Source organism: Phacochoerus africanus, chromosome 1 (genome assembly GCF_016906955.1).
Source record: "Phacochoerus africanus isolate WHEZ1 chromosome 1, ROS_Pafr_v1, whole genome shotgun sequence".
Lineage (NCBI taxonomy): Eukaryota > Metazoa > Chordata > Mammalia > Artiodactyla > Suidae > Phacochoerus > Phacochoerus africanus.
In genome coordinates this window covers 29564141-29577297 of record NC_062544.1, presented here as the reverse complement: position 1 = coordinate 29577297, position 13157 = coordinate 29564141, and the positions used below count along the sequence as shown (strand labels likewise).

The window sequence follows — 13157 nt, the reverse complement described above, 5'->3', positions numbered from 1 at the left end:
TAAGAATAAATATGTAAAGAGAGAGTAGGACCTACAGTTACTCCTAGGACAGTATTTGTTATGAGATTGTAGTAAAAGGGACAAATAGGGAGTTCCCATTGTGACTTAGTACTAATAAACCCAACTAGTATCCATGAGGACATGGGTTTGATCTCTGGCCTTGCTCAGTGGATCAAGGATCCAGTGTCGGCTGGTATCCCGTGTGGCTGTGGCTGTGGCTGACAGCTGCAGCTCTGATTCGACCCCTAGCCTGGGAACTTCCATATGCCATGGAAGCTCTAAAAAAAAAAAAAAAAAAAAAAGGACAAATAAAAAATACACAGAAAATACAGTTAGAAAAGTAGTAAAATAATATTAAATGTGACAGCATGTTCAAAAAAGAGTACTAAGCCGAGATAGGACCAAAAAGAGACCATGGAGAAAGTAGTTTCAATTCAATAGTATTGTGAAGATGGGGCCCAAATGAAGTTTACTAAATTTCAACAAATATTTAACTAGTGACGTCTATGTACCAAACACTGGATTTAAGGAAGAAAATAGGCTGGAATTGGCAAGGGGTATACACTAAAGGATGGAGATGGTAGGATGTAAGGGGAAAGAAAAAATCTATACCTTTTACTTGTTGTCTAAGTGGATTCTTAGCAGAAGATGAAAAGAAGAATCATCTTGTACAATTTGAATCTAGGAACAACATAAAATATAGGAAAAATTCAAACTGGTCTCTGGCACTAGTTTTCCCATTAACAAGTTATAATACATTTTTTCAATATAATTACTAGTTTTTATAATCTGGTTCTAAGTGTAATAAAAAGTAATTACAAGGATACCTTTTGTTTATAAAAGCCTATTTCTAAAAAATATAGTGTATCATTTTGAGTCGCTAAATATTCCTTAGAAGATCATTTGATGTTTAGCAGAAGGCCTATTGCTGACCCACAAGAGAACCTGACAAGTTCAAGGTTATGACCAGGGCAATATTAGATTTAATCTAGTATGATTATTAAAGTAATTGGATCTGGATTAGCACTCAGAACAATGTCCAGGATTTTTGCACATTTCGCTGCCTATTCAAACATCCTTGTCGCCTAAGAAACCACAGACTACTTTTTTCCTCCTAATTCACTCTCCTGACTCATTCTCCTTAACTGGATAAGAAAAGTAAAACAGGGTATAAACATTAGTTTATATGCCATTATTGCAAACAATCTGTGCAATTATTGATGTAATATTACAGTAATGAGATTCCAGTGTTACCTTGCTTACAAAGCAATCTTCTGCTCTAATTATTATCTTATAAAAATAGTCTTCACAAAATCAAATTCTGAAGATTTACTGTCAAAATAAAAGTTGTCATTGGAGTTCCCGTCGTGGCGCAGTGGTTAACGAATCTGACTAGGAACCATGAGGTTGCGGGTTCCTGCCCTTGCTCAGTGGGTTAATGATCCGGCGTTGCCGTGAGCTGTGGTGTAGGTTGCAGATGCGGCTCGGATCCCGCGTTGCTGTGGCTCTGGCGTAGGCTAGTGGCTACAGCTCCGATTCGACCCCTAGCCTGGGAACCTCCATGTGCCGCGGGAGCCGCCCAAGAAATAGCAAAAAAAGACAAAGAAAAAAAAAGTTGTCATTGAGTGACTTACTGAAAACGTATAGAACATTCATCATGGTAACATATGTGCTAAGATATGCATGTGAAGAAAAGAAAATAACATGATTTATTAATTCATGTGGCATTATTAGTCATGTAAATTTTACCTCACTTAATCATTTGAGAATCCAGAAGTTCCACTCACTTTAATAAATCTGCTAGATTACATCTAATTTTGTTCTGGCCACAATATCAACTCAATATTGATGCAGCTTTAGAACAGGGTTTAATTTATGAGTTGTTTTCCAAGAACAAAATAATGACATCAAGGCCATAACTCAAGTGCAGATTTTGTTAAATCCATAAAATTGGACTGAACCATCACGAAGCAGAAGTAACTATATGAAGCAACACAGAATATATACTTCTATAACTCAGTTAAAACGTTTTTCTTCATCAGTAATGAGGTTGCAGTCTGTATTAAAAAGTTGGCATTGGAGTTCCTGTCATGGCTCAGTAGTTAACAAATCCGACTAGGAACCATGAGGTTTCAGGTTCAATCCCTGCCCTTGCTCAGTGGGTTAAGGACCCGGCGTTGCCGTGAGCTGTGGTGTAGGTCGCAGATGCAGCTCTGATCCCGAGTTGCTGTGGCTCTGGCGTAGGCCGGCGGCTACAGCTCCAATTAGACCCCTAGCCTGGGAACCTCCATATGCCACGGGTGCGGCCCTAGAAAATGCAAAACGACAAAAAAAAAAAAAATTGGCTTTAAAATTCAAATTTAACAGACAAGCATATCACCTTTGCTCAGTAAATTCCGGTCAATACTCACCTTCTGCGCTCCTCCACTCATACCTACACGTGCAGTCTACTCTACACTCAGAGCTTTACAAGGCTTTATATTTTTAATTATGATGAACAGGTGATAATACGGCACATAGTTCTATACATTGAAGGTGACAATTAGGAAAACTACTGGTCTAATGCGATCCAAGGGTGACTAAACTATTAGAGAAGCCAGTCTTCTTTAATACAATAAAAATTGTGTTACTTACTTTCCCTAGATAATTGCTGGCATTTCAGCCTGAGTCTGTATTTTTCATTTTCTTCAAGCATTTTAGAAATCACTTTGTACACTCCATTCCATACTGAAACCTTAAAAAGATAAGCACAGTTAAGGAACATCGAGCAGAGAATCAGGAATACATTTAGATGTAGGCAATTGGGAGTGACTCAACTGTGATACGTGCCAATTTGATATTATCGTTATAAAGCAATATTACACTTAGAGACCTAAACGTTAAACATAATTGTTTTCCTATGATTACTGATTTCTCTGTATCTTTTTCCAACGTCCTAGCATTTTCTCTCCGTAGTATGTGAAATAACTGTCCTGGATGAATTTTCCTTTCCAAAGCAATGTCTATTAAGTCCCACTGCTTCAATATATTCAATTTTGTTTTGAAAGGTAATAAAAATAGTGAGTTTTTCTTCATATGTCTAAACCACTGGACAATGATTTAATTATTTTCTCCCCCACTGGTTACTTTTCAGTTTTATTTTCTGTCTTTAGTTTTCAGAATTTTTATTACGATATGTCTTTTTTTTTCTTTTTTTATTACTCACGTGAATTTATCACATCTGTAGTTGTATAATGATCATAACAATCTAATTTCACAGGATTAATTTTTTTTCTTTTCATGGCTGCATCTGTGGCTCATGGAAGTTCCTAGGCTAGGGTTCAAATCAGAGCTGCAGCTGCAGGCCTGCACCACAGACACAGCAACACAGGGTCTAAGGCATGTCTGTGACCTACACCACAGTTCATGGCAATGCCAGATCCTTAACCCACTGATTAGGGCCAGGGATCAAACCTGCATCCTCATGGATTCTAGTCAGATTTGTTTCTGCTGAGCCACAATGGGAATTCTGAGGAAAAAATATTTCTTAGTATAGTGGGAAGATTAAATACTCATTGAAAATGCACCTGCTGCAAGGGTTAGTCATTTTGAATGTTATTTTATATTATGCATGGATTAGAAATCAAACTCAAATCTCAGAAATAATATAATTTCGTGGGTCATTATCAACCAACAATTTCTTTAAACTGAAGTGTAAAATATATGGAGAGGAAAAAAGATTCGTAGAACAATTGATCTTGAATATGTTTCAAACCTTTAGTTACCATGACATCTGGACAACCAGAGATGAAAATGTTTGAGCATAAAGCTTCACGCTTGTCAGCTTTCCTGCTAGGAACTTAATGTACATCCCTTGTTTTTAAAAGAGCAATATAACACCAACATAGACACCTTATTCTTTTCCATGAAATCCATGATTTTCTTATGTTACACTACCTATCAGAGCTTGTTATATCTATGGAACATATATTTTCATGCTTTGAAAAAGCTCCCAATGGGTTACATTTTGATGAAGACATGTTTTATGTCTTCAAACATTGGAAGGACTACTCTTTAGGTTAATAAATATTGCCAAACCCAGTTCCATTTCTGCTAAATTAATTCTATTTTCTCATTTCAGTAAATTAAATGTTTTTAAAATGGCACTTTTTTACTGTCTTGACACATTTGTATTTATACAGGTTAATCTAAAATTCAAAATATTGTTCATTCCCCTTTACAATAATATACCTTTTTCTTTTTCTTCATTATTTTGGAAGCTTCGTTCAAAGGTACAGGGAAGTCAAATTTTTTAGTTAAATTCTTCTGAGTTAAACCTAATTTAAAAAAAAAAAAAAGAGTGGCAAGGTAAAATATCAAGGTCAGTACATACTTTAAAGATTCATTATCCTGAGAATAGACAATTTTGTAAATGTCTATTGAGCTCTCTCTGGGGATTTTTCTAATTGATATATTGCTGATCACTAGATAATACCAGTTCACAAATTAGCTAATACCATACTAGAAAATGGGGGCAGACGAAACCTCCCCTTTCTGATTTGAAAGGTGAGTCCCCAGAAGGTCAGCAACAGAGTAAACAAACACCAGAAGCTACATCTTGTGTCAGGCTACCTCCAGAGTCTCCTTTCTTCTCTGCTCAATTCAGGGTATACATCACGCTTCCAAGTGCACAAAGCACCTTGTGATTCCCCAAATATGTGGTGTTCTTACCCCTCCCTGCCTTTGCACATGCTATTCTGTTCTGCACTGTGTGCATGCATGCCCCTACACACACACACACACACACACACACACACACACACACACACACACAACTGCCAGGCAAATTTCTACCTGCTCTTCAAGACTCAGCTCATATGTCACCTCCTCTTTACAGCCTTCCCTCAAACACCCGCAGTCCCACAAACAGCACTGATCCAGGAACACTTTGATCACAGCACTTAACACACTTTTATAGCATGTGTTTATATAGTGTTTCTGCCGCTAGGCTGTGACCTCCCAGAGGGGTAGTGTCCATGTGTACTTTATTCATCTTTCTATCCACACTACCACACACACAGTAGATACTAATGAAAGCTTGTCAGAGTGCTAAGCTTCCTGACTCTTACTAAACCATGCTGCCTTCCCAAATATTAACTGTTAGAAGAAAACCTAAGAACTTGTCTATTCAAAGACAAAATTGTAAAACAATGAGCGTGTCTCCCCTGAAACCCTTTATATTTGTTCTCCTGTTGTCTGAAACACCCCAAAGTACTCCAACCTTCCCCAACTCATTCCTGCCCTACCACCATTCTATACCTGGCTTTCTTCTACTCATCCAATTTTTATTTTTCCCAGGGAGGGGGACCTAATTTAATTGATAATTTAAATCTGACTTCACAAAGCACCCTATACTCACTTACCATATGATTTCTCACATTTTTACTTGAGAAGTGTTTTATTCTTTATCAGAGGTCCAGCATCTAACACTGGAGAAATTAGATACATAGTCAATAATCCATTCGTTGAGTGAATTAGAGTATGCTCTAAAAGGGCATGTCCCAATCTGTGAGAAGCAACCCATCCTTCCCCCTCTTCCAGCCAGTCCTCAATCCTGTCCACTCTGCCTCTACTAGCATCGTCTCAGTTCAAGACTTTGATCTTTCCACTGGATTACTGCCTCAGAACTGGTCTCTGGCATCTCTCCCACTCCACTCCCTCCCAGTTATCCTTCCTCCAGGTCTAATCATGTTACCCCTACCACAAAGAAACAACAAAAATGTCCAAAATTTCACAGCCAAACTTCAAAACAAACTGCGTTATGGTCATTTCCCACCCCAGCAGAGCAGCCAACCAGAGGAAATCTATTCTAGGTCAACACAAACCAGTTACAAGAAGAGAAAGCTGGTTTTGCAATCTCAGCTCTTTGCTGCTGTTATTTCTACTTGACTTCTGGGGGCATCTCCAGCACTAATTCAAACATCCCTTCCTTCCCTCATAAGCTTCTTCATCTACTTTTCAGCATTCTTCATTTCCAATTCACTATCTTAGACTCCACTATTATTTGTCTATTTGAGATCTGTTGGTTCTAATGCAAAAAAGGTTCTTCTCCAGGGGATTCATTTGATTCCCCACTTCCTGCTCTCCCTCTCCCCCAAAAAGGTGAAGAACTCAGCACCATCACCACCACCAATTTCTAATTCCTAAAATAAATCTTTTACCTGTTTTTATTTTTCAAAGGGGCTGGAAAAATAAACTAATGGGACCTAATTAAACTGAAAAGTTTCTGCACGGCAAAGGAAACCCTAAACAAAACTAAAAGACAACCCACAGAGTGGAAGAAAATATTTGCAAATGAAGCAACTGACAAGGGATTAATCTCCAAAACTTATAAACACCTCCTACAACTCAATATCAAAAAAAAAAAAAAACTCATCAAAAAATGGGCGGAAGATCTAAAGGGACAGTTCTCCAAAGAAGACATACAAAAAACACAAGAAAAGATGTTCAACATCACTCATTATTAGATGAAAGCAAATCAAAACTACTATGAGGTACCACCCTACACCAGCCAGAATGGCCATCATCCAAAAGTCTACAAACATTAAATGCTGGAAAGGGTGTGAAGAAAAGGGAACCCTATTACACTGTTGGTGGGAATGTAAACTGGTGCAACCGCTATGGAAGACAGTATGGAGATTCCTAAAAAAAAAAAAAAAAAAAAAAAAAAAAAACCTAAAAATAGAATTACCATTTGATCTAGCAGTCCTACTCCTGGGCATCTATCCAGAGAAAACCATGAATCAAAAAGACACATGTACTCCAATGTTCATTGCAGCACTATATGCAATAGCTAAGACATGGAAGCAACCTAAATGTCCATCAACAGAGGAGTGGATAAGGAAGATGTGGTACATATATACAATGGAATATTACTCAGCCATAAAAATGAAAGAAATAATGGCATTTGCAGCAACATGGATGAACCTAGAAATTATCATGCTAAGTGAAATTAGACCGTGAGACACAAATATATGCTATCGCCTATATGTGGAATTTAAAAAAAGGATACAATGAACTTCTTTGAAGAACAGATACTGGCCTGAAGACTGTGAAAAATTTTCCAAAGGAGAGAGGTTAGTTTCCAAAGGAGACAGGGGGTGTGGAGGGGATGGGAGGGGGTCTGGGATGGAAACGCTATAAAATTGAGTTGTGATGATCATTATACAACTACAAACATAATAAAATTCATTGACTTTAAAAAAATAGTTAGCTGGAAACCCAGTGCTAACGTATCTTATACTATCCCTAAATTTTTTATCACCAGCACAGAGGCCAGAAACAAACAAATAAAAATCCTGAGCACCTTTTAACAATGGGACCTTTGGAGGGGCACGAATTCTAAAATAGTGCCCCTGATGAAGTATCTCTGAAGGTTTCCCACCCTGGCTCATTCTCAGAAGTCAATCAAATTGCACAGAGTAGAGTGCTATACTGCTAAATTATCAAAGTAAATTTAAGTAAGTTAAATTATCAAAGTAAAATTAAGGATGCCAATAAAATATATTTTCCAACTTGGGCTTTTAGTCTTGCCTGACTCTAAATCAATCTTCTCTACATAGCACGAAAAGTAAATCTGAGCCTATCATTTCTCTTGTTCTAAACTTTTCAATGTAGACCTTCTGGGTAGCTGGGGACAATGTTGTGGAAGTGGGAGGGGCAGGGGTGGGGAGGCAGAGTAATCGACTTCCCAAAATTTCTCCCCAACTTTACATTACAAAACGTCTACACGCAACCACATCCTCAGCATTGCTTGATGACAAAGAATGCTGACACTGCTAAATAAATATAAGTAAATGGGAAAAAGCATTAAACTGTGGCACTATGATCCCATTTGTTCCAACTTCATGCTAAGCAAGGCTCTGTGGCCAACAAGGCAGAGAAAGGAGGGACACTAGAAAAGGAGGTACCTGAAGGAGAGCTGAGCAACCAGTAGAAAGATGATATCCACCCTAAATCTGAAAATTCTAAAAGATAACCAGGCAGATCCCAGCACAGACTACAAGGAAGGATTTCAATGTGGAACTGAAAGGGCCAGACACCACATAAAGTACCAAAAGCATACAATTTAATAGGCTGATTTAGTTACAGGGGCAAACATGATTTAAAGGGATAAACATGACTCAAAGGGACAATCTTCCAATCTCACAGCTTTGGAAGAAGAAAAAGAACAAAAAAGGAAAGATCATAAATTAGATCCCAAAGAAAACACAAGTAACATCCATAAAATGGAGACATTACAAAGAACACTCTGATCATAATGAAATAAAACTAGAGTTTACTAGGGAAAGGAAGAAGAAGAAGAAGGCAGAAGGCAGGAAGGCAGGAGGGAGGAAGGAATGGGAGTTCCCATTGTGGTGCAGCAAAAGGAATCTGACTAGCATCCATGTGGATACGGGTTCAATATCTGGCCTTGCTCAGTGGGTTAAGGATCCAGCATTGCTGTGAGCTATGGTGTAGGTCACAGGCAAATCTGAAATCTGGTGTTGCTGTGGCTGTAGTGTAAGCCAGCAGCTACAGCTCTGATTCAACCCCTAGGGAACTTTCATATGCCAGGGTGTGGTCCTAAAAAGATAAATAAATAAACAAATAGGAAGGAAAAAATAAATGAATTAAATTTCTTTCTCAAAATAAAAGCGTAAAAAGAACAAAGCAAACAAAAAAACACACATAAGAAAAAAATTAAATTTATCTTTATTATATATATTTACTACTGAGGAAGAGACTAGGAAAACTAAATACTAATTCACAAATCAAAATGCTATGTTACAGAAAAGAAAATCATGGACATGGAGAACAGACTTGTGGTTGTGAAGGGGGAGGGGGAAGGACTGGGATGGACTGGAATTTGGAGTTAATAGATGCAAACAATTGCTTTTGGAATGAACAAGCAATGAGATCCTGCTCTATAGCACTGGGAACTATATCTAGTCACTTAAGATGGAGCATGATAATGTGAGAAAAAGGAATGTATATGTGTATTGTGACTGGTTCACCTTGCTGTACAGTAGAAAGTTGACAGAACACTGTAAACCAGCTATAATGGAAAAAAATAAAAATCATTAAATTAAAAAAATGCTGTGTTAAAAAAATTAACGAAATAAACAAAATACTGGCAACTTGATCAAGGAAAGGGAAGAAGGCACATACATTTAAAAAAATGAAAAGGGGAAATAACCATTGAAATACAAGGAATTTTTTAAAATCCTAAGACATTTCTTTGCAGACCTCTATGCAAATAAATTTGGAAACCTAGATGAAACAAATAATTTCCTAGGAAAATACAGATAACCAAAACTGACCCAGCTAGAAAGTGTAAAGAGACTAATTTCCATAGAATATGCAGAGAAAGTTGTTAAGAAATTATCCCATAAAGAGCACTAGACCTAGACAATTTCACAGAATTCTACCAAAACTTCAAACACCAGGTAGTCTCAATGTTCTATAAATTATTCTAGAGCATTAAAAAGGAAGGAAATGTTCTTAATTCCTTTTATGAACTAAGTGTAATCATGATACTTAAGCCAGATGAAGTACAAAGAACGAAAAATTACAAATCACTATCTGCCTCAAATACCAATGCAAAACTCCTAAACAAATTATTAGCAAACATAGTCTAACACTATGTTAAGAAAATAGTACATCATGGAGTTCCCATCATGGCGCAGTGGTTAACGAATCCGACTAGGAACCATGAGGTTGTGGGTTCGGTCCCTGCCCTTGCTCAGTAGGTTAACGATCCGGCGTTGCCGTGAGCTGTGGTGTAGGTTGCAGACGCGGCTCGGATCCCGCATTGCTGTGGCTATGGCATAGGCCGGTGGCTACAGCTCTGATTGGACCCCTAGCCTGGGAACCTCCATATGCCGCGGGAGCGGCCCAAAGAAATAGCAGAAAGACAAAAAAAAAAAAAAAAAAAAAGAAAGAAAGAAAATGGTACATCATAACCAAGTGGGATTTATTTCAGGAATGCAAAGTTGGTTCAGTCTTAAGAAATCAGTGTATATCATATGCCATTAAATAAATCTAAGGAAAAAAATATTATCTCTGTAGATCTAAGAAAGCCTTTAACAAAATTCAACACTCATTCATAGTAAAAAAAAAAATTTTTCAATCCCTGGCCAGCTCCCTCTCTGCTGCAAGCTGCGGTATAGGCAGCAGACGCAGCTGGCATCTGACATTGTTGTGGCTGTGGCATAGGCTGGCAGCTGCAGCTCCAATTAAACCTCTAGCCTGGGAACTTCCATATGCCACAGGTGTGGCCCTAAAAATAAAAATAAAAAAAGTACAAATAATATAATAGTATAACTAGAAAATCTTGAGTAGCAATGATAAAACTAACTTAAACAGTAATTCAGTGAAGCACTAGGATCAAAAATTAACACACAGGGACTTCCTGTCGTGGCTCAGAGGTAACGAATCCATGAGGATGCAGGTTCAATTCCTGGCCTCGCTCAGTGGGTTAAGGATCCTAGGTTGCTGTGAGCTGTGGTGTAGGTTGAAGGCAGCTCCAATTCCACCCCTAGCCTGGGAACTTCCATATGTCGTAAGCGCAGCCTTAAAAAAAAAAAAAAAAAAAAAAAAGCAAAAAAAATTAACATACAAAAATCTAAAGGCTAGGGAGTTCCCCGTTGTGGCAGTGGAAACCAATCTGACTAGGAAACATGAGGTTTCGGCTTCAATCCCTGGCCTGGCTCAGTGGGTTAAGGAATCTGGCACTGCTGTGAGCTGTGGCTTAGTTGGGCAGCTATAGCTCTGATTAGACCCCTAGCCTGGAAACCTCCATATGTCTCAAGTGCGGCCCTAAACCGAAAGAAAAAAGAAAATCGTCAAGAGACTAGGTATAAGAAGCCAATAACAAAAGTCCACAGATTGTCGAATTCCATTTATTTGAAATGCCCAGAATAGGCAAATCTATGGAGACAGAAAGTAGTTTAACGCTTGTTTAGGACTGGACTTGCAGGTTGGAAATGGTAGTGAGGGGGAATGGGTAATAAAAATGTTCTAAATTGATCGTGATGACGGTAGCACAACACTGAAAAAAACCATTGAATGTCACACTTGACTGGATTGTGAATATCTCAAGAAACGACTAAATTCTTTAAATAAAAAACAATAAACAAACAAACAAGAAACAGGTAGAGGAATGGGTTCTCAAAAGAGAGGAAGGACTTTTTGAGGTGAGGGAAATGTTCCAGATCCTATTTGTAGTGATATACTACCAGGTGTATAACTTTGTCAAAGCTTCCCAAACTTTTTGGGCTTTTTTTGTTGGCTTGTTTGTCTAAATCAAGAGGCTTTACATACATAAACAACAAACATGTGGAGCCTCTCATGGGAGAGGAAACTCTACTTGCAACAGCAACAAAGATTCAAAATACCTTGGGATCAATTTAACAAGATATCGGAAAAACCTACAGAAAGGAACTTGTGCAATAGAAAGCCTTCCTGAAATACACCCAAGGAGTGTGAACAATGCAAAGACAGGCTCTCCTCTCTTTTCAAAGAGGCAGCGGCATCATTTTTAAGACGTCGGTTCTCCTTAGGCCGACTTAGAAATTCAACGTTTCCTACAGGGAAAGGGGACCAACCCAAGGCCCCCAATCATTCACTTTGGCGCCCTCTCGCGGCAAAGCTCCGAAGCGCAGGACCGGACCCGTCTCTCCGGCACCGCCCGGAACAAATAGGAAGGCGGCCCACCGCCCAGCCCCACCCAGGGGCCGGCCCACTGTGGACCGCGACCGGGCGGGGGCGGGGCCACTGCAGCTGCTGAGACCCACCCGACTCCACGAGCCTCGAACCCCAGGCAGCCAGGCGGCATGGGAGGTTGACCGAGTGCTGATAGGGAGGCCACAGGCTGAGAAGCCCACCTCCCTGAGACCAGTAGTCCTGGCAGGACGGCTACCCAGAAGGACGGAAAGACTAGGGGACCCCACCCAAGTCCCTGACCAACCCTTTGTGGCACCTCCACCGGCCGTGGGCCGGGATCCGCTCCGCACGTTCGACGCCCGCGCCGGGGAGGAGGCCTCAGGAGCCCTGGGCCGGGAGCCGGCGGGCGGCTCCGTGCCGCCCGGGGTCCCTGCCGCCACCGCCCGAGCCCCTGCCTGACGGCGGCCAGCCCGGAACCCGGGACTCCAAAGGCCCAGAGCCCGGCGGCCGCCCAGCTGCAGAACGCCGCCGCACTGGTGCGAGCCGAAGCGAGTCACGTAGACGAAGCGCGACCGGTTCCCCTCCTGCTCCCGGCCTTTCGCCGCCATCGATGCAGCCGTCGTGCAACCGCCACTCGGTGCCCTCGGAAGCCAGCAGAGGGCGACTAGGGGTCTGAGGGGCAGAAAGCGAGGGGAGGAGAAGGGAGACCTGGGGGCGGGACCACTGTGTGTGAGGAGGGGTGGCAGAGCTGACAGAATGGACCACTGCACCGGGATGGTGGGGGGGACGCAGGGGCGGGGTTAGAGCTGAGGGAAAGAACCACTGTATTTGGCAACCCCCGAAGCAAGGACCACTGTGTTTGGCAACCCCCTAGCCTGAGGGAATAGACCACTGTGAGTCTGTGGAGGGACAGATAGAACTGAGGGGCCGAACCATTGTGCCGGACAGGGGGGGGGGGCTCTGTGTAGGGGCCAGACCACTCTGCACTGTATAGGGGATGAGCTGTGGAACAGGACTCTGTGGGCAAGTGGGTTGGGGAAGGATGAGTGATGAAGGAAAAAGTAGAGTGAGAGAAGCTCGAGAGCCCTGCCGCTCTGTGAGCAGAGGGAAGAGGGGAGCCCGGACCACTCTGCAGAAGATGAGGCAGCAGGAAGGTGTTTGGTTGACGGATGGTGGGCCACTCATCTGAAAAAAAAGATCACCGGGGGTGAGAAGCAGACCAAGAGGGGCAAACCTCTCTGAGGAAATGACCTGAAACAAGAACAGGGTGGGGGAAAGGAATCAGGTCAATGGGGCATCCCTCCTGGTGTGGCTGGGGGTGGGGAAGATTTCAGAGTGAGCAGCCAAGCCTGGACTTGACTAATCTGGTGTGTCAGCCAGAAGTTGGGGGCCTTGAGGAAAAGTAGGGCAGGAGACAATGCCTTTGTACCAAAGGGTTCCAGTGGGCCCTTGGTCCGGCATAGGTTGGTTGG

General features: G+C 41.2%; 1 protein-coding gene across 1 annotated transcript; it reads right to left on the bottom strand.

Moving 5' to 3' along the window:
- Nucleotides 1-2626: 2626 nt before the first annotated feature.
- Nucleotides 2627-12385, bottom strand: C1H5orf47 (chromosome 1 C5orf47 homolog). The gene is made up of 3 exons (XM_047799239.1): nucleotides 12002-12385; nucleotides 4231-4316; nucleotides 2627-2734 (listed from the first exon to the last, which is right to left on the bottom strand). Exons 1-3 carry the CDS (start codon nucleotides 12291-12293, stop codon nucleotides 2627-2629), a joined length of 486 nt encoding a protein of 161 aa, XP_047655195.1. The 5' UTR covers nucleotides 12294-12385.
- Between the last annotated feature and the right edge of the window lie 772 nt (nucleotides 12386-13157).

Excerpts from the sequence above, each read along its gene's own strand:
- C1H5orf47 (XM_047799239.1), bottom strand. The coding sequence starts at position 12,293 with ATGGCGGCGAAAGGCCGGGAGCAGGAGGGGAACCGGTCGCGCTTCGTC. Across the intron at positions 4,317-12,001 it reads CCGGCCCACGGCCGGTGGAG|GTTTAACTCAGAAGAATTTA; the intron begins GTGCCACAAAGG and ends TTTTTAAATTAG. Across the intron at positions 2,735-4,230 it reads TAATGAAGAAAAAGAAAAAG|GTTTCAGTATGGAATGGAGT; the intron begins GTATATTATTGT and ends TATCTTTTTAAG.